The 21,212-nt window shown below is 39.7% G+C and overlaps 1 protein-coding gene across 9 annotated transcripts in view; it reads right to left on the bottom strand.

Moving 5' to 3' along the window:
* Positions 1 to 3,523: 3,523 nt before the first annotated feature.
* KLHL13 (kelch like family member 13) overlaps positions 3,524 to 21,212 on the bottom strand; it is a 79,818-nt gene continuing 62,129 nt past the window's right edge. For 6 of the 9 annotated variants that reach the window (XM_054075284.1, XM_054075281.1, XM_054075285.1 and 3 more), the window contains 3 exons: positions 18,959 to 19,754; positions 12,131 to 12,244; positions 3,526 to 10,191 (listed from right to left, as the gene is read on the bottom strand). In XM_054075284.1, coding sequence (XP_053931259.1) covers positions 9,704 to 10,191; positions 12,131 to 12,244; positions 18,959 to 19,754 — 1,398 coding nt within the window. In that variant the 3' untranslated portion in view covers positions 3,526 to 9,703. Of the gene's footprint in view, positions 10,192 to 12,130; positions 12,245 to 18,958; positions 19,755 to 21,212 lie in introns of all 9 variants that reach the window. The other 3 variants (XM_054075287.1, XM_054075280.1, XM_009565842.2) reach the window with 2 other exon arrangements.

Genomic DNA, 21,212 nt, shown 5'->3' with positions numbered 1-21,212 from the left:
CAATTTGTTTCCAGCCACAGACAGCCGCCGATGTGATGTGATTAGCAAGACAAGACAGCTAAATACCGAGCAGACAGCACAGCGGAAGACACACAACGGGACTGCAAGCTACTCTGCACGCTTGGACATACCTACAAGTACTACAGTTCTCTCCTGAAAAGAGATGGGCATTAACCCCTGCAATTCCAAGCAAGGTTAGGTTACAAAACTGACTGCAGTTAGGAGCAGAGCCAGTTTCTGTTGAATTATAGAGAAAAAGTAGGTGGCTTTCTGTGTCTTGACTCTTTCAAACAAGAACATTTTCAGCTCAGTTCCACGATCGTTAGCAGAGTTACTAAAATAATTACTGCAGTTGAGCTTGTGCACTGGTGACCTTCCCCTTGATGCCACCTCCACAGTGCCGTGGTAACAGGAGTTCTGCGTGACAGGCACTGCCGAGTGTCACAACTGCTCTCATCTGCTGGAACAGAGGCGCCTGTGGGGAAACACTCCCCTCCAATATTCTGAGTTGTCAGACACGCAGTCATCTGTGTATTTTCCAAGTAAAGGACTAGGGAACAGAAGCAAGAGGAAAAAGACATTTCCTAATAAAATCAAATTAATATCACTAGTGGTAGTAAACTCAGTCTCTAGTTGAAGGAATTTCAGATACCTGCGGTCTTCAGATACCTGAAATCAGCTCAAGGACAGCCAGGGCCAAAGGTGCCCCTCCCAGACTCTCATCCTGCTCTCCTCAACAGCACTGGTGATGCCTGTGAAGCCACACTGGTTTGTGGTCAGGTACCACTGGAGAGTCACGGTGCTTCTGCTGTCAGGACACTGCTTTCACCCACCCATTGCAACATTCCAGGCACTTCCAGCAGGTCCATCCTTCCACTTTCAGTGAACATCATGCCTGTAAGATTTACTAATATAGGGATGTCTTTCGACTATTGGCTTTCATATTCGCATCTTGCTTATCAAACACTCCTCTGCTTAATTTTAAGCCATTTCCAATGGCCAAGCAGTAAAGATGAACACAGGGTTTACTGGCTTGATACCGAATAGTCAGCTCTGTGTTGGGCATGGGGAGGAGGAGAAAGACTCAGAGCAGAGGCTTCTGAGAAAGAAACTCGCGTAATTGTTAATTTGTTTGCTAACTGATGCACTGATTTTACACTGCTCGAAATAGTAACTGCTGTTTCCCTTCAGCCAGTGGACTGTTGATGAAGCTGGAATTTGTCCCAGCAACCATATGGCACACGTCATCTCTATCAAGTTATCTAAACTCCAGAAAGTCCACATTTATAAGTGTATAAATATGGAAGAGGAAAATGAAATGTGATTCCTTAAGAAGCTCATTTTCTGGAGTAACCCCAAGCTGCAGCTGTTTATTGAATGGCGTGGTTTCTCATGCCATGTGGTGCTAACAGAAGACAAAAAAAAACAGCTTAGTTTGCATACACAATAAAAATGAGGAGTGAGATGTAGAACGTACCACATCTTTTAAAACTCCCAGATCTGATGCCGAGTCTGATGAAAACGTATGTTTACAAATAGGATGGCTTTTCTTTGGGGAAGCAGTAGGGAAGGGGAGAGCAAAGAGGGCTGCAGCTTCTTTCTCATCAGCATCCCCAAACACAGGACACACGCTTGGTGGCACAAAGAGGTCTCAGTCACGTTTCTAACTGCTTAGCCTCTGCAAGCCCCCACCTGCCTGGAACGAAACACATAAAATGTATAAGAAATATCAAAGAACTTGGCAGAAAATGGTGGGAAAAAACCTGACACTCTCCAAAATCAGTGCAGACAAGTGCTGAAAACGAGCGAGCTCATCTAGATACCTTCTCAGTGACCTCTACACACAACACTGTGGCTTGAGTTTGCCCTGTACTTTGGAAAGCCAATTTTCAAATTATTACTATGAATAATCAAGGATTAAAATAAAAAAAATCCTTCTTCCATGCTGTTGGATGAAGATATTTTCAGGACTCCGCTGTGTGCACAGGAGCCACCTTTGAAGCCTTGCTTGCCCCTGCTCAGACGCGAACAGCCAACACCCTGCTTTCACGCACTCACACTCCCTCCACTGACCTTCAGCTTCCCAGTGCCACGGGCTGGAGCCCCAGCTGGGGCAGAGGTGGCCACACTCGGTGGCTTTGGGCAGCTACAACGATTTCCCTTTGCTCTGGGCAGCCGCTCCCACTGCAGGGAGCAGATTCATCTCCCGAGCAGGTGCACAGAAATGGGATTCGAGGCTTCTGCCTCACTGCAGGCAAGTGCGCATTGTTATTCCGTGCCACATAACAAAAGTCACAGCTTGGGGAATAATGCAAAAATGTTTGGTTTTTTTCCTTTCCCAGCACTGTGTCACTGCAGGCCAAATGGAAACCTCCTGGGTTATTAAGCCAGATAAATTTGACAGGCTTGTAAATCATAAAATTGTCCCAAATTGCAAAGCTGCCGACAGCACACACTATAATCCCGTTGGCATCTGATGTTTTCTTTCTCTCTTCTTGCCACAGGAAGAAACATCCTGTTCTTAAAAATCTCTACAGCAAAAAGCAGCAGAGCGATTCAAAACCAAACCTGAACGCTGAACCAAAACCTGACATTTCACGTTTGTTGGGTTCAACTAAATGCAATATTAGAATAGCCAGACACAGAAACTGGCTTTAAAAGATGGTTACAGAAGAACCCCCAAAAGTATATCCTCTAATTTTCTAGATAATTTTAAAGCATCATTCAGAATTGACTATAAAGAAAGTGTCATGACTTGTGGGAACTAAGACATCATTCATGTGATTACAGCAGAAACTCGAGGCGTTTGTTCTATATGAGCACTTGAGACATCCCATACGTACACAAATGCTAATAACAATGCATATCAACAGAAGAAATCTGTGTCTGTTTCCGGGACAGACTCAGGGATTTACTTAATTGTCCTTATTTACAGCAACAGTCCTTTCATCGCTAACACCCACAAAACACCCAAAGGGACAGCAACTACCCCTCTCCTATCTACAGACTTGGGCTTTCAAACTATGATGTTGGCTTTTCTTTAACTGCAATTAAGAAGCTGCTTTGATTTTCCATCCAAGTTCAGTTTTCCTGTCCCTAATGCAGGTTCTTTAGTTACACAAGGTTGTTCCTATGAAGCTGGGAGTGCACTGCTCTCAATCAGCCTTTGTGGGCAAAAGGGGAGCCTTGAAGGCAGAAGCTGAGTAAACCTCACAAGCCGGTGGCTCCATCCATCTACTAGCAAGGAATACACACGCTCCATAAACAAAAAAACTACATAGTCACTATTTGCAAACATCTGAAAGAGTAAAATATTCAAAACTGAAGTTAGCAAACAGGCCAAAATAACTTGTATTTAGATGTCTGATCCAGGGCAGGTCTGTTCTCCAAAGCAAAGTATTTTTTCAGCTATATTCTACTGTTATGAAAAGGAATGACCCCTCTTTACCACACTTAGCATAGGAGCCCACGCCTATCAGCAGGAGTTCTATGACTTTGTAATGACGATTATTGACAGCAGTCAAAGGTTTGGGTAAAAATCTGTAAAGATAAACTGGGAGGCACTGTGTAAAAAACGTGGGGAGGGGACTCAGGTGATCAGTGGTTTGTTTATTTCGGTGCATAAAACATGTAAGGAAAAATATTTCCACACTTCTAAGAAAAAGTTACAAGCAATGTAAAACAAATGGAAAAGAAACCGAGCAATCTTTTTACAGTGATGTTGAACAAGGGAGGTAAAGGCAAAGTAGTTAATTCAACAGAGGTGAAGTATGTTGGAACAATCCTCGGTACGGGGAACACACAACAAAAATGGACCAATCTGATTTTTTTTCCTTCATTAATTGATACTCCTCTTTGAGTTATGTTTGAAATCTGAAGTGTTCCTACATTTCTTTTTCCCACAGTGTTGAGCAGACAGATGGCAATAAACAAGCTTGCTCCCTGCTGAGATCTGGAAAGCATGGCCAAACCCTGACCCTCCTTCCTGCAATTTCCATACAGGTACAGAAGAAAGAAAGAACGGAATTAATGGCCACGTAAGGAGCACTGCATACCAAAGAGGTACTTGTACTTACTGCCTTCCAGAGAACTCAGCTCTGGTACACAACCCTCCTTGAAAAAGATGAGGAGATTTAGGTGCCAGGACAGCCAGAATTTCAGGTCAGCCTTAAGCAATTTGCCTCCTGCACACAGATTTTAGCCGGGTTTGGGAACACCTTGCAGAGCAGCAAGGGGCTCACGGGCCATTAGATGTCAAAGCCACAGCCCTCGATCCACAGCTCCACACGATCTATAGCAGGCCAGAGCCACAACGTACTGTAGATATGAAAACTAAAGATCAGATTTAGTTTGGAACTCAATCAAGAGGCAGTATGGAAGATGGCAGCGGTGCTTTTACACTTGCCCAGAGAAAAGAGATGCCAGCCAGCACAGAATGCTGTGGTCTAATTGAGAGCACAACAGGCCAGCCAGGCGTGCAAGCAGGTACGAACAACTGGTTCATCTAAACCAACTATAATAATAAAAAAAAAAGTGGGAGCTCAATGTACAGCCTCTGAACTATGCCAACAAAATCTAAAAAAATGATTCTTTTTCTGCCTAGAATTATAATTTTACTCTGCAAGTTTATTAGCTTTGTGTGTTCCTAGTCCCAAACGCATTTTGATGTCAGATCCTTCCACAGTGCAAAACAAGAGCCTCAAGTAGAAAATATCTTTATGAACGTGAGGATAGCCTGACAACATGTAGCTCGGAAAGAACCTTTCAGTTCTACTACAGACTCAGAAAGGCATTACTCACTCCATAACTATAAAGTAAAAATCCCAAATAGCAGCAATAAACGCTCCCAAAGATGGGGGGGAAACAGCATTCAAAATAATACACAGAGGAGGCAGTAACTCCTATTCCAGATCATCCTTTCTGGAATGTCAACCATGCAGGGCTCCTACTGTAGCACCAATCCCAGGTTACCTGGTTTGCATCTTCTATAAATTACCTGGTTATTAAATAACTCTGAAGAACTCTTGTGCATCACTGATGCTGAAGTTCCTGACAAAAACCAGCCATGCTGTTTTACTGAGTAAGACACAGCACGGAACAAATTCCACCACATTTTCCCCAGAATCAGCAGGTCCTACAGAGCTGGACATCAAAAGACAGAGCCTACAGACTGAGAAAAGAAGAACACGTGAACTAGTGCCAGTCAGTAGAGTCATCCTAACCCCTAGCTTGCTATCAGAACTGAGATCAACTTTTCATAGCTGAATGGGTCCTGCAATACTCACGGGACCAGAAATTTTATCATTAAGCAGAGCATACGTAACTCTGCATTTTAAGACTTCTTTTTTTACCCCATCTGCACACAAAGAATTATCATTCACATTTTGAGTAACATACAAAAAATAAAAACCTGAGAAGCTACATATGCTGCGCACGTAAAGAATACTTTCACAGAGCACGGAAAGCATTAAGTGCTACATAAGAGAGCTCTGGGTAACCTATCACTATGAACAACCTAAAACACCGCCTAAGATGCAAGCCAGGAGGAAACAGGACATGTATTACTTCAACACACACATACCACTTCTACTAGGTTAAAACAGCTTCTATACACCCCAGTATGCACAGGCTGAATTATGATTACCTTTATCAAAAGTCTGTTACATACCAGCAGGGCAGAAACAACAGCAGTGAGCTATTTTCTCCCTTGACATGAGGACCACGCCACTAGAAGAGCTTCAGCTTCATCGATTCTGATTAGAAGCACAGGAAGTAAAACAGATGGCAGCTACAAAAAGGAAGAATTAAAAAACCAGCAGCCAGCAGAGTCGGACACCAATGCAAAGCTGAGGTTATTACCAGCTGGAGGGTAAATTAAGAAGGAGCAACAATTCTGGTAGGCAGACTGAAATTTAAAAAAAAAAAAAGTGTTCTGATCTTTCCAGATCAGATAATCTTCAAATCTTTGGCTATAAACTTCTCCAGACATTTATATTGCACTTACTGCTGCGGCATCAAATTGGTTTTTGATGTCCAACCAGCTCCATCACTTGAAGACTGTAAGCCTCTGGGGAGAGATTTATTTATCTGTATGCAAACTGCCCTAATTCAAGATTTTATTATTCTGTCCAACAACCAGACTGTTCATTGGAGCTTCCAACTGTTACTAAAATGCAACTCCTTGCAGATTCCTAACCTCAGAAACAGAACAGGCAATTTAAAAATAGCATTGGTATGAGAAAACAACTCATTTTTGTCCTGGGAACAGGTTAAGACTCAGTAATTTTTAAGTACAAGGGGACTTTAGAGCCACAGGTCAGGTTGTCAGATAGCTGCCTTCTGCTGCTCTGGTCCTCAGCCCATCATAACTCCATTATCCCAAGGATGCCAAGACCGCAGATGCACAGGATAGGTTGGGTCCTGTCATAAATTGCTTTTCCTGGACCAGACTCTTAGACTTTATACAGCTTTCTAATGTCCATGGAAAACTGGACATCTGCAGATGATCAGCTCTTTGATGTGAGCAGGGCAAATAAACTTCAAATATCCAAGTTTTCTTTCCGTTGTTCTTGTCCTATTTCAAAACACAGCACAAGGGAAATGTCATCCCAGATGGCTCAAGTCATTCAGAGTGCTGCATTTCTTTGCAGGAATATCAGCTGGGCCTAATGAGGAGCTGTACATGGACATAAGTACTTTTGGCACTGCCTGCTAATTAGGCACCAAAAAAACCAAGTCTAAATGAATTCCAAGATTGCAGTGTGGGTCTGCCATCATTGGGAGAGAGCAGACAGCTCCAGTGGCTCTTCCTGCTAGGACGTTCACGTTGGCTTAGTCACACTTAGGTCAAACTACCTACTAAATGCTTTTTGTCCAGATGCTTTTCTAATATAGGTAGTGTAACTGCAGAAATGAAAGAATTCAAGATTCCTGAAAGAAGAGGCAGCTGCTTATCACCTGGACACTGCTGGGTCTAGATACTACGAAAGGCCTTCTCTTCAAAAAAGCAGCCTTACTAAAGATGGAGACCGAGTATCAGCTATATCTATACGTACACCTACAGCTGTGGATGCAGAGATCGAAAGGGTTTGTTATGCTGCGGTTAAGATCAAGTCATTTTACATTGCATTACAGAAGAAGACAGTTTGTGGGTTTTGGCAAATCTCTGATGTTTGCTTTTCAATCCTGGTGACGTGTTAACTAAGGTACTTATGAACACTTTAATCCAAAAAGGAGACATAAGGAAAAAACCTCAAAAGATTAATTTGATTGAAGCACTACATTTAATCCTCTATGCTATGTCCAACACTGATGACAAAATGATGTTCAAAAGGAATTCTTCCACTTAAAGCCAAATACATAATGAGTCACTAATTAAAAAATAAATCTCAACATTGTGGCCACATATCAGCTCCTAAGCTGTTCTCAAGTTTCAGACACAAAACTTGGACATCCTGACTTCTATCCATCTGATTATAGTTAGAACCCACCCTAAGCTTCTTCTGACTAGAGAATACCAGTGAAGACAGTCAGTTTTAAACAGTGCATCTCCTCATCCCCAGCATACAGACACCAGGATATGCCTACATTATCCAAAAGAAGTTGCAACTGCTTCGACTACTTTTTAGTTCAATTAATAAAATGGAAAGGAAATATGGATCTCAGGGGATTTAGACTCAAGCAGGGTCTAAAATAGAGTCTCTGAGCTGGAAAAATAGTTTGTAGCATGTGACGCTTAAATGAGCGACACATACTTAAACGACAGAGTAACCTTTTCCTGGCTGGTGCCTTCCACAACATTTGAAGAGTATTATTAAAGGGATGAACCAATTCATCTTGATTGGCTACTTTCCAGGAGTATCCACTGGTGCCATTATTAACATGCATAACAACCTTACACAGCTACGCAGAATTAAGGTCCTTTCGTGGATTTTTTTTTAAGAGGAAGAATTGCTTTTGATTTTAACCAAAACAACTATAAAAGCTAAAGCTTACACATACACTTTTGGTAGTGATCATTACTAGTAAACTGCATAAAGAATAAATATTAGTACTTCCAAAATTGATCCCATAGTAATACTGCTGCTTGCTGCATCAAGCAGGCAGGGACAAAATACAGATAACACACTCCCAACAGAAGCCTATTAAGCTTCACATAGTTATTGGTAATAGGTAGCATAATAAAATAAGCCATCTTAAAACAGATTTCCCCAGATGACACCCTTCTGTGTTCGTTAGCAAAACCACTTGTAACATATGATAGGAAGTTCAGAACATGTGTGATCATATCAGCCTGCTACAAGCACCCAGAGCTGCACTGTGTTTTGGAGCATATAAAGATTTCTGTAAATTCACATGGCTGCACACATAAGCAGTAGTTCTCCAAGGAAAAGAAATTAAGACAGTTTGTTCTTTTGTCAGTCCTTAACAATAAAATTAACGGATTAGGCCAAAGTAGTTTCTTAAAAGTAGATCAAAAATAACCATTCATGATCACTTCTGCACTGGTTTCCTAGTAAACTAATCTACCCACACCGACACACGTACTGCATACCCTGGAGACAGTGAGGCAGAGGAAGAAAACCAAATACATTAATGAGGTAGCTTAGACTGAATCACTGCAGTTAAAAGTTTTATTGAACAAAAAAAGGTAAAATGTGGTAGTCCAAGTTCACTGAGCAAAAGCAGCTCTCCCACTGAAGCTGCACTTTGTGCTAAATAACCTTATTAACTGAGACTTTACAGAGGACACATTATGCAAGTTATCTCAACAGCAAAGGAGAAAAGGTAGATTAAATTTGATCTGATGGAACAATTTGGTCAAATTCAGTGGCATAAGTTAATATTTCTAGCCCTTATCTACCCATATTCAGTACAGGCATACAACAGAATGTACAACTGCACTGAATTCCTGTTTGTTAATAGTGTGTGCTCCCATGCAAGTGGAAGCCAGTTTCTGAAAAAAAAAAAGAAAAAAACAAATTAAAAAACCCAAACAAAACATTTTAAATATTTTGTTTGAAGCATCACTCAACCGACTCAGGAAAACCACTTAATATACGTTATAAAAAAAGTCCTGGCCTCTACAAGGTTTGCTTCCTGTACAGTACTAGTATTTGAACATTATTTTATTTCTCCCCTCTGTCTAAGAAACTTCATATGCTCTGAAAGCACCCACAAAGTCAGGTGGGCAAACAGATATGTCAAAAGTACTCTGTGAAATGAGGGAGGTAGCTCAGGACCCTTAGCAACCTTCTGTCATAGTTCACATTGATGTGCTCCACCTCCCCTTGTGATCAGCAGTCAAAAATGAAAGGAAGAAGTATTTCAACTACGGAATTTAGTTAAAGACCATGATCAATATAAAGTCTTCAAATTTGACTCCTTGGGCTTCCGAATGTAAGCTATAAGGTACCTCACACCCAATACACAACATTAATAACGTACCTAGTTCATACAGTTTATAGACAGTATCTTCTCATTGGTTAAACATTTGGCTCGGGTGAGTACATTTTTTTTGTTAACTACTTGACAAACATTCTAGGCCAAACAAACAGCACAAATAATGTCAAAGTCTTTTTTTTTTTTCCAGTAATTGTATGAAATGCTGTAGGCTAAGCCTAACAGAAACTACTGAAGAAAAATAATAGACTCCATGATGCAGTGCAAAGGTGTTACTACAACATCACAAGTCGAGATGTGTCTAAGGTGCTGAAAGAGGAGATTCTCTAGACGGTGACCCTGTATTGTCCTCCGGTGGGAAAACAGTAAGAGTGCAGGCTCGAATGCCACCAAGAGATTCTGGAAGGTCAAATACTTTATGCCACTCATCTTTTTCTGGATCATATTTCTGAACTATTTCCACCATACACCGATTATTCCAAGAATATCCTCCAACAACATAGATTTTATTTTCAAAGACAGCAACCCCAACATCACTTTGCCCACGTAACATGGCGGCAATAGGAGTCCACTGGTCTAGAGTTGGTGAGTAATATTCACAGCTTAGAACATCATCATAATCACTCGTTCCTCTGAAGTGATTTCCACCAATAACATATAGCTTGTCTCCTACAGTACACATGCAATGAAGACCTCTGACTGTTGTCATTGGAGCCTTCTGAGTCCATTTGTCTGTGTCAGGGTCAAAACACATAAGTTCCTTTTGGAAAGTATCATGGGTAATTCCCCCTAGAGAAATAAAACACATATTAGTAGTGCTTCACTCTAATAAGCAATAAAAAGCAGAAACATACTTTTTTCGTGAATTAATTCAGCCTTCCCTTAGATCACTGTCATATATGTGCTCCATTTCAAATGACATTTTTAATGTACCTTGTTCCTTTAAAACTAAATACGGAAAGAAGCCACGTCTCATACAGTACTCCATCACATAAGATGATACTGGCAGATTAAACAAACAAAGAATTGTTACCTTTGCTTCATTTTGGCAAAATTATTTCCTTGCTTACATCTGATCAGTTTGCTAGTTTTCTTTCTCACTATCAAGAAAACAGGAATCCACTTCCTTCTCAAATTTTGATACTACATTATTGTGTTAAGTGGTCCTATCACACAGCAGAAATTTCTTCAGAAATCTTTTTTCATCAACTTAAACTGAAGTGAGAGGACAGAGATTTCAAATATTCTTCTATTAATAGATGCCTATGGTTTTCTCAATATTTACCTTCTCCACAGTTCCCTGTAAAAGCAGTTGCAGAAGCTTCAGGGGAAATCACAGGATGACTTCCCATCAGTGAATGAAACGTCCTACCTTTCCACAAAGTCAGCAGGCAGGTGAGAAAGCACTCACACCAATTTCAGACACGGTAGGTTTATTAGCTATGGGTTATGACCATAATGCCACTATATTTGAGGCGCTAAAAAATATGCAGAGAATACACAGCTACTGAACACCCTCCGGCTGGGCTAGCCATTCACCACTGAATTACCATGCTTGGATTATTAGCAGACAGAGACGGCCTGGCGTCTACTGGAGTTACGCAAGGATAAACTGGATTCTTCAGTTGGACAGAAAGAATTAAATACAGAAAAAAGAGGAGAACTGTCCAATCCTGACACTTAAGGACAGCCATAGTAGCGGCAGTCCTTTAGTGCCTGTCAAGACAGAAAAGGCTTCAATGGCAAAGGACCCTACCTTCAGATTTTCAACCCCAAAAGTGCCTAGACTCGTGGGGATATCTGAGAGGACATGAGGAAAAGAAAAATCTGTGGGAAATACACATCCACATAAAAAAAAAAAAAACACAGCAAGGAGTATACACGTGTCACCTGCACAAGCAAAACGGGCAAAAAAGCACAAATAGCAGCACAATGACACTTAATGGATATGCTCAGAGGAAAATAACCATTTGTACCTTATGGTAAATTTTAAAACAAACCCCTCCTAGTCTACTGGCACAAGGCCCCCTGATTCAAAATAACCCGAGGATCGATATGCTCCAGTGCATGTCCCTTCAGTTCTTTACAGTTAAGCAACTCTGTCCCACTTCCTACCCTGAATTTCAGCTTAGCTCTTAGGGGACAACTCTTAAAATCACAGCAGAACAGCACAGGTCTGTAGAGATTCTTTAATTATTGAGCAGATATCAGATATTCAGAAAATCTATTGCCCCCAGTTGGAAAAAAAATGGAATTGTGTAATACTGGTGACATACAGGACTGAGCACACTACATATGAAAGACCACTGAAAGTACAAATATCATTTGTATATTGTGATTAACACGAAAAACTTATCCCTTTGCCTTAGTTCAATGAAGGCAGACGTCTTTCTTTAAAGTATTAATTTCCAGTATCAAAGAGAATGTGTTTCATCATTATTGCTATATAAACATATATGTGCATCAGAAAAACGTATGCTGACAATTAAAACTGTGTAACTACTTTGGAATTCAGAGCTGTCATTTATTATGTAAATGCACAATATTACCTAAAACAAATCTTCTCAGACTCTGCAGTATGTATGCTCTTTAGCTTCGTATGAAATTGCATCACTGCTTATTGCAAACCTACTGCAACCAGAGACTAATTTTTATTGTCTCCCACTGAAACAGGAGAAGTTAAGACAAGTGATTGTTTCATAGAGATGATATCATAGGAATTACTTACCTGAAATATACATTAATCCCCCATAAACAGTTCCAGCGTGACCATAGTGGGGTTCGTTCATTTTTGCGACATAGCTCCATTCATTCATTCTGGGATTGTAACACTCCACCGTGGCTGTTTAAAACAAATGAGAATATAAAAATGTTGAAGCTAGCATGGCAGTTTGGTTTTGAGTACAGCCACAGTAGCAGTAATACATTCATAGGCAGAGGAAATATCAATGAGAAACGCTCAGCTGAGAAGGTGTCAAGGGAATTATTGAGAATTATGTTGAGAGACAATTCGAAAAACACCCTCAAGGTCTGTTCCCAAGGAACGAAAAGGAAGGAAAAAAACCCTCTTGTATTCTTGCCTTCCATTTGTCTCATTCTCGTTCTTGCTTGACACACAACCTGGCCCGGCTCATGAACCCTACTGGAGGTACAGCTGTGGGACAGACAACAAAGATTGGTGAACTCAGCTTTTCTACCCTTTCCCTTGTACAGTGACTCTACAGTGACTGTTGTAGAAAGATGGGGAATTAACTTAAAATCTATCTCAGTGAGATACATCAATACATCTGGCAACCAGAACAGACCCACATCTTCAGCAACGTCCCACACATGCCAAAAATCAGCCTAGGTTTTCTTCTTGGTATTTCCCATTGAGATGGTCCTGTGCCCTCAAAACAGTGCAGCAACTATTGACTAATTTTCTATTGTCTTGCAATGTTTCATTAGGTACTTGCACAGCAAAATACAGCACAGCATATGCAAGTCACTTAGTCAAACAGTTTACGAAAGCCAAGCTTTAAAAAAATACAAGATGAAACATCATTGAATCTCAAATATAGAGAAGCAGTGCCCATGTCGATACGTGGCTGCATTTGTGCAGTTTTCTTTGTGAATTGGAACATTAAAATGATCAAAGGATTTTGCAAATCAGAAATCGCACCGGTTAGTACTAAGTTAAAAAGAAACTCAGAGCCCAGGTGTCCTTGCAGAAAGCATTTCAGAGAAGGAACCCTCTCTTCTAAGTGGGCTAGAAGAGTTGTGGGGCTGCAGGATAAAGGCAATGCAAGAAACACGGAGAAAAGAAATAGAAACTGATTTAAAAATGGATCTGAACAAGTTGTAGAGATTGGCAGCTTGAATAGTACAATATGATCAGAAGGGCAAGAGATCTTGTAAACTCCTGTAATACAGTGACCTTATGATGCACAAAGCAATTATCAATAATTATGTTACCTTAAAGACAAATTAAATCTCATTTTAAATAATTAAAATTAGGAATCAGATTCTAATGCTTGCTATACAATTCTTAATCTCTGAAGAGAGATGTTTATGAACTATGTGTACAAAATTGAACCTATCATTGAAAGTGGTATTTTACATCCTCTAGAACAAGCTTTTTATTCACTCGAGGGTAAAAAAATCTGAGCCAGCTCTATGGAATCAGCAATGGGGGCTTGTAGTCCAGGATCACACACAAACTGAAATGCTCCTGGTTTTGTAGGAGTGTCTTGCACACGGACTCCCAGCAATGCCAGCCATCTCAGGGCTTTGCAAGATAGCCAACAAATAAACTGATGCAAAGTAATGGAAGTCAAGTGTGCCTGTACTCTACTGTTAATACGTCGAATTTGTGATTCGGGAACTTGTCCATATTTGGCAGATTTCTAAGTTTACTCCAAGAGAACAGTCCTTCTCTAAGAACTTTTCCTACAATCTAGTCGTCTTGTTACCACTTTTCCTATCTCAGCCTTTAGCGATGAGCCTCAAGCTGCCTTTCACATTACACACATGTACCAGCAGATAAAAGTCCGCATAGGGCAAGGTACGAAAAAGCATTCAAGCATTATTCTACAATAAAAATTTCTAAAAGCAAGCTTGATTATTCTTTTAATAATGTAAAAGATATCATGTTAAAAAAATCTAGTATTTCTCCCATTTGATACCCTGCAGACTCTGTGCATCCATCAAAAACTTACAAAATGATAAAGCCAGTGAATGCCAGAGACAGCCTTTTGCTTTAATAAAGGTATAGGCACAAAGAACTGATTCCACAAATTACACTTAAAATTATGAGTTGTATTTCTGTGCACTATGTGCCATCCTGACACCACGTGCAATATTTGCCCAATCCCTAAATAATCCAAGCTTGCTCTTGTATAAATGTATTCATCTGTTCCAATATTCTTTTCTAAAAAGAAAAGCTCCTTTCTACTCCACTCTATTTCGCAATCAGAAGAAAACAAAGTTGTGCAGAAATGTCAAGAACACAAAAACAGATTTGACATGCAAGTAATTATAGCCGTCCCAGTTCTACCCTGACAGCAGACCCTTCCGACCCACTGGTCACTGCTCTGCTGCATAAAATCATCATTCTACTTGCCTTCACAAAAACAAAGGCATCCTCTTTCCCATAGTGCTTCTACTCTGTGCTGAGGAACTTAAATTTCTAATACACTATAAGGAGAGGAAGAGCAGAAGACGTGCAAAGCAATCACAAAGCCAGCAGCAACCAGATTAATGGACATTCAATGCCAGACAACAGTTCATTTCACTCCGCAGAAGGGATTGTTTTTAAGAGGGAAGCCATAGCCAAAGGTTCACTTCAGCACAAGAAGACATAACATGCAGAAATCGGTATCTATTATTGCCATCACTATCACCACATTGTAAAGACATCAGTTATCTGAGAAAGGACACTCTTGAGTCCAAGATCACTCACTTTCTGATGTGGCTTCAAAATTCTCTTGAACATCACCAGCAGAACTAAAATACTGTTTGACAATATTTCAGACAAACCATTCCAATTCAAATCTCAAATCTATCATGCTCTAAACCAAAGCTAACTATTTCACAGCTGTTTGGTTGTTCCGCATAGTTGTTTCCCTGTTTCTCTGCAAGGTCATTCTGCTATTCTCTCTTTAAAAGATCTCCCTCTGCATTGAAAATGGGAGAGAAACAAAAAAACAAAACAGCAAAATATCAAGTATTAAAGAAGACTGTTAAAGGAGACATCATGATGTTCTGTATGTCACCTCCAGACAGAGCATTGTTCACAAAACACTCAAAAGAACAGCTACTTTACTGAACCTAAGTATATATTCCATAGAGCATGAGACTGATGGATTTGTTGTCCCAACAGCATGAATGAGTCAAATCAGGCTTTATTTATGTTTAACAGTGGAACTTCTGATCTGTTCATTACCATAATCCAAGGAAGACAGGCTTCATTTTAATAGAATTAAGCAATCTCAAAAAGACACAAAGCTTTGGCAGTCCCAAGGGATGCTCAGACTGCGCTCATTTCATAGTGCCATCTGTGATGCTATTTGAGGAGTATACAGATATTTACCATTTCTCTGTCAGTAGCTTCTACCCTGTCTTGAGGTTAATTATAGCAGAACTTAGAAACTGTGTGCAATGTCCCAAACCTCAGGATCTTCATTTTGTTATATTATTCTATAATACAGCTCACTTCTATAGAACTCAAACCTGATTTGGTTAAATTTAACAGAGCCCTAAGTAATTCTGTACCTAACACAGGAAGGACCCTCTTAAAAATAAGCTCCTACACAAGAGGTCCTTTTGCTCACACTTTGGTTTGATAGTCACGGCACTACAGAGACAGCAAACAGCCCAACTGGGTAATGATGCCTATTTGAATTCTTAATCAAAATTTAAAACATATATATATTGCATAGACTCACAAAAGAAGTTGTTACATAAACAAGTTGTTCGAATTGAGGCTTAACCTTCACAGAGGGCACCAAGAAAATCAATGCCTTCCCAGTTCCTGGGCAAGGGTGCAGAAGAACACCTAAGTGTTCTGAGACTGGAAGTCTTCTCTTTCTGTCTTTATTGCAGCATAAGGATGAAGGTGTCAAAAAATCTGTCCTTTAGTCACAACCCAATATCCCCTAAAGCACTTAAGAAAAGCCCATATCTGAAAATCTCAAACTCCATTCAAGCCTACCAACAGCAGACCCTGAAGAGTCTGCGAAGTACCTAACCACACAAGTTTCCTAATATTCAAAGGCACAGCTTCCGTCATCCTCATCAAGCACCACAACTGAACTCTTTCAAAAGAGAGCTACAAAAAAATCTACCCAAGAAAACAGCATCCAGTGCTCTGCACAGCAGCACAGATGGAAATTGCCAATGAGCTCTGCTCACAGTATTTCCCTGAACCATATCTGATCTTCCCTTTGTCTCCTTTCCCAAGAAGTCTTGCTTTTTGCCCATCTGCCTTGTCCAGGCTGATCTCCTCCTCAAGACAGAGGCTGTTTCCCCAGCCTTCTGGGAATATCTTGGGCATGTGTCTGCTATTACATTTAAAAAGAACCAACCACAATTATGCACAACCCTTCTAGAAGCAGTGCGTGCTTCTGCCCAGCCCTAAGTTGTCACAGGGTTGAAAAATCTGAATTTCATAATTCAGTACATTTCAAGGATATATTTCCCATATTCCAATGCATGTACCACATGCATGCAAATTCACCTGTTCTTACTAAAGAATCAAAATTTCCTTGGTGATGTGCACTGTTTAAACAGCTGTTCGTTACCACTAAAGTGCACAAACCTAGGCAGAAAGTGGTATTTACAAAGTTTTCAGTAGATTAAATGTCTGAAAACTGGTTTGGGAAGGTTTGATACGGAGCCTCAAAACCCATAATTTTTATTCCAGTGAATGTCAGAGAAAAAAATAAAGAAATTCATTTTAGCAACTTTAATCCTTTGGCCCTTTTCTGTAAGTGCTGATCTTCTGTAAAGCTGAATTCAGGTTCGGGGAATTTTTCCTCTCTAACAACAGACAGAAATTAGTTTGAACCCAAGGGCAACTTCTTTAATACCTATCCAACACACGTTTGACCTTCTCTTCTATGAAAAGCTTGCGAGTTTTTCTCATCTGAAGAGAATGGGAAGTTTAAGCTGGATTTCATCTTTCAGCTGTCACGGTTTATGAAAGAAACAGGAAAATGAAAAGTGACTTGCCTCACAATTAACAAGAAAAGAAACTGAAGCCCCAAATCAAACCATCAGACAGCTACAATATTTAGCATTTATAGTGCTCTTCCCGCAGAACGATCCAATGACATTTTTCAGGTCTGTGTGTAAATCGTTACAGCATTTTAATGATATCTTTACAGAGGAATTTTAGACAGGTGATAGATTTTGTATTTTCGAGCTGCAGAGTTGAGGTCAGCAGAATATTTTATGACCTAATATAAGAAAAACACTGCACTTAAAGGCTGCTGCACACACAGATTGCACTGGCTTAGTGACAGTGTTATTTCATATCGATTTTGTTAGACTCACAATTTTTTCAATGACATTCTTAAAATCCTACTCTGTTCAGATTGCATAGTACACAAGGATTTGCTACTAATTAGCAAATCAATTATTAGAAAAAAATTGGATAGCTCAATGAAGGTGAGGTTTTCTGACACTAAACATAAAGATCAATACACGTTCATTTGCACATTTGGCCTTTTACAGGGTATTTGTTTTAGGATGTATTTTAAGATAGATAAAGTGACGTGTACGGAAAAACTCTGAAAACCTCTGGAAAATGGCTGTCCAGAGAAAACAAGTTATCACAAACCAGTTTCCCATATCTTTTGGAAACAGGAGGCATTTTAAAATGTCTCATTTGGTCAACACTAAAATGCATTTTAAACTTCTAGCTAAAACCAGCCCAGTACTTTCTAGTGGAATCAACATACTATGTTTCCTAAGGAACTCTGCAATATGACCATGAAAAAGTGTACAGGTGGATAACTGAAAGGTACTAAAATAAAATAAAAAAAAATCACAGATACCTCTTTGTTTCAATTAAGCATGTTTCTAAATGCATTTGAAGACATCTGTGCATTTCTAAAAAGCAAATCTTAGGAGCGAGACTTTAATCTCAGCAACTGCCACAAAGATTTGACAGGACATGGTTAAGTATTGGCTGAAAGCAGCAAACAAAATAATGAAATGTTACACCTGGTTTAGATATAATCTTATGCTAAAATTCCAAGCACAATGACTGTAGATTTTCAATTTTAAAGCACAGAGAAACTTACAATTGAGTGTGTGCACCCAGACTAACCTAATGGCTTTGAAAAATGCAATAGATTAATACAGGAGCTTCTCTACGGACTTGCATTAAATCAAAAGTTACCATGCATTTATTCTTTTTTTCCAGTCATCTTATTTCCCCAAATTTGATTTTTTTTTCATTGTTCACAAGGCAAGGAAAGGAAGCACCAGGACAGGCATTCATACAAATAAGCTAACGGTAGTCACAGACCACATGGAAAATGTTACATTTTGAGTAATGAAAAATCCTAGAATGTCAGGAGATGTGAATCCCAGTGATTTGATTGAAACAACAAAAGACTGGCACTTCAAAATGCCTATTCCAGAAAATTTGTCTTTCCAAATGCAACCTTCATTCAACAGCAAGTTTCAATAAGTAAGTCATGTGTCCACTAAGACTGAAAAGTGTGTGTTTTGTTTTTCAGCTTCAGTAATGACTTTCTTTGCATACAGCTGCATTTTTATACATATATACACACACACGCTTACTTCACGTTACATGATAAAGGTGAAAACATTGGATACTATACATCAATACACAAGACAAATTTATTTGGAAGTTTTGTGGAAGTCCTCCTAAAATTAACTGCTAATATTATCTAGAAAAATTTCTCTATGCATTTGCAGTGTTTGCAGAAAGAAGTTGCACGTCAACTACTTGAACTCGTTTTCTCTTCACCCATTCATAGGGCAGCACAGTATTCCAAAGCCTAAAAAGCAAAACAAGAAGCCATGCTTCAGGAGCAGCACTCACCTAGCTCACCCGCTGCATTGCGACCACCGACTGCATACAAATGTCCTTTGAGGGCACTTAGGTGGAAGAAGGTTCGCTTCTCATTTAAAGATGCGACTTGCATCCACTTGTTATAGCGCGGATCAAACCTAAAGACCGTGTCAACCGCTGTCTTTCCTTTTGTGTCGTAATTACTCTGGCCCCCAACTACGTAAAGAAAGTTTCCAATCACAGCTATGCCATGCTGGTACCTTGGTGCATCCATGGGAGCTAAGGATTTCCATTCGTGGGCCTTTTCGTCATACATCCGTAATTCCTTGCTGACGACCAGCTGCTGCCTCAGCACTCCTCCCAACGTCACCAAATGAGTACTGTCCGATCGAATGGCAGTTCTCTCCGACTGCATAACTGGTTGCATGTATGGCATCATTTGGTAATTGCTGGCTTCCAAAAGCAAGTTTACACAGGTATTGTCAGTTCTCATGAAGTCCACTGTTTGAACGTAGTTAATAAGATCCTGGGGGGTCATCAGTGGAAACCTGATGTTCTTCATTAGCTTTGCAGCGTACTCCATCCGAGGCTCCTCATACCGCAGCCAGCGACAAGCTGCCTTGAAGAGTTCAAGTTCAGTGCAGTGCTTAAGGCTATTACTTGAAAGCACAAAGGCAAGACGTTCAAAGGGGAGTTTCACAAATTCACCAGTACTTAATAATGCAGGGAAGTTCTTCAGGATGAAATTATTAACATATTTATCCACTTCTGTGAGATTGTACGTGTTGGCAATTCGCCCAACCTCAACACAATTTTCCAACGAAACCTATTAAGTAAACAGGAAGAGGAATCAGAACACTCTTAATTTGGTGTCTAAATGATAATGTAGAATTTAATGAATACTATAGAACCAGCAATATTAGCAATGCTCAAGGTGATTTATACATGAGCAAATAAATATTCAATGCAATGTATAAATTCATGACTGCAAGGGGAGAGCCAATGTATTCCTTATTTTGAGGAAAGAAATGAAACAAGTAACAAGCAGATGGCATATATTAATTATGCCAAATACATTATATAACGATGATACATAGAAATTATACAGCACTTCATTTTAAAAGCTCTGCAAACATTTGTAAGAAAGACACATGAAAGATACAGTTAAGGGAAAAATTAGCAGCCCAAGGTTACAGAGAACAATGCAAAAGTAGGTCTTACCGTCAGACATTTTCTGACATTATTAAAACTGTATTGTCCTAATGCAGCCAAAGAGAATGGCACAGCTACCTCTCCAACACCACATATTTCAGATAAATTATTTACAGGGTTCAACCCATGAATACATTCTTTAGAAATGAACAAAATGGGAACTTTAGTAAACCAAGATGGTGTTCTTACAACGTATGTTCAAAATTAAACACATGGTATGGTCAAAAATAAGGAAAAAGTAATGATCCTTTTTCATATATATATATACTTTTCATTATATATATATATAATTTTTTTTAAAGAGCTAACCTGGGAGGATTTTCTCTAGAAACACCCATCACATGAAATGCCTCAGCAGCATGGACCATACCCTAACCTCAGTCAGTACTTGAGTGATCGTATCTTGGTACTATCTTTCACAGTGTTGCTTCATCTACCTATCTTACATCTTTGGCTCCTAAATTTCTAAGGTCACTTGGGATTCAAGGCAGAAGACAGATGGAGGGACTGAACAGAACTTAAAATGGGTATCCAGTGAACCCAGCCAATTCATTTCAGCAAACTCTATGGTACATATGCCAAGACTCTCACTGAGAATTGCAGTTTTTCTGCACTTAGTCCTCACCCTAAGCTCAGGTTAATTTACACGTGCTTTCCAGTGTCTGCGTATGTCAGTCCTACTCAATGTCAACAATTTCCACAACTTGGCGATTCTCATTGTATTTGTAATGCCAAAAGAATTCAAGCTTCCGAATCCCATGGTTATTTTAAAAAAGATTATAAAGATTGAGCACTATGACCTGACTGGAGTCAAGGGATGCAAACACCTACAAATGACCTTCTGATCATGAGAGAGATTACCAGATTTTAATACTGTATAATCTAATCTCATTGTTGTCTTTTAATACTAGACAATTCCAAAGTCTAACGAGTACATGTATAGAAGATTTTTCTTTAATTCACTAGAAATTGCTCTAACTTGCCCTAGAGTTAAGATCTGCAGTCATCCAAAATCTTCATTCACACACCCTGAAACACCTTCGCACAGTCAATGGTTCCAAATCTTCATCTC

This window comes from Cuculus canorus, chromosome 10, assembly GCF_017976375.1.
Source record: "Cuculus canorus isolate bCucCan1 chromosome 10, bCucCan1.pri, whole genome shotgun sequence".
In the NCBI taxonomy this organism is placed as follows: Eukaryota; Metazoa; Chordata; class Aves; order Cuculiformes; family Cuculidae; genus Cuculus; species Cuculus canorus.
Note: the sequence above shows the minus strand (reverse complement) of the source record. Positions and strands in the feature narration are given on the sequence as shown.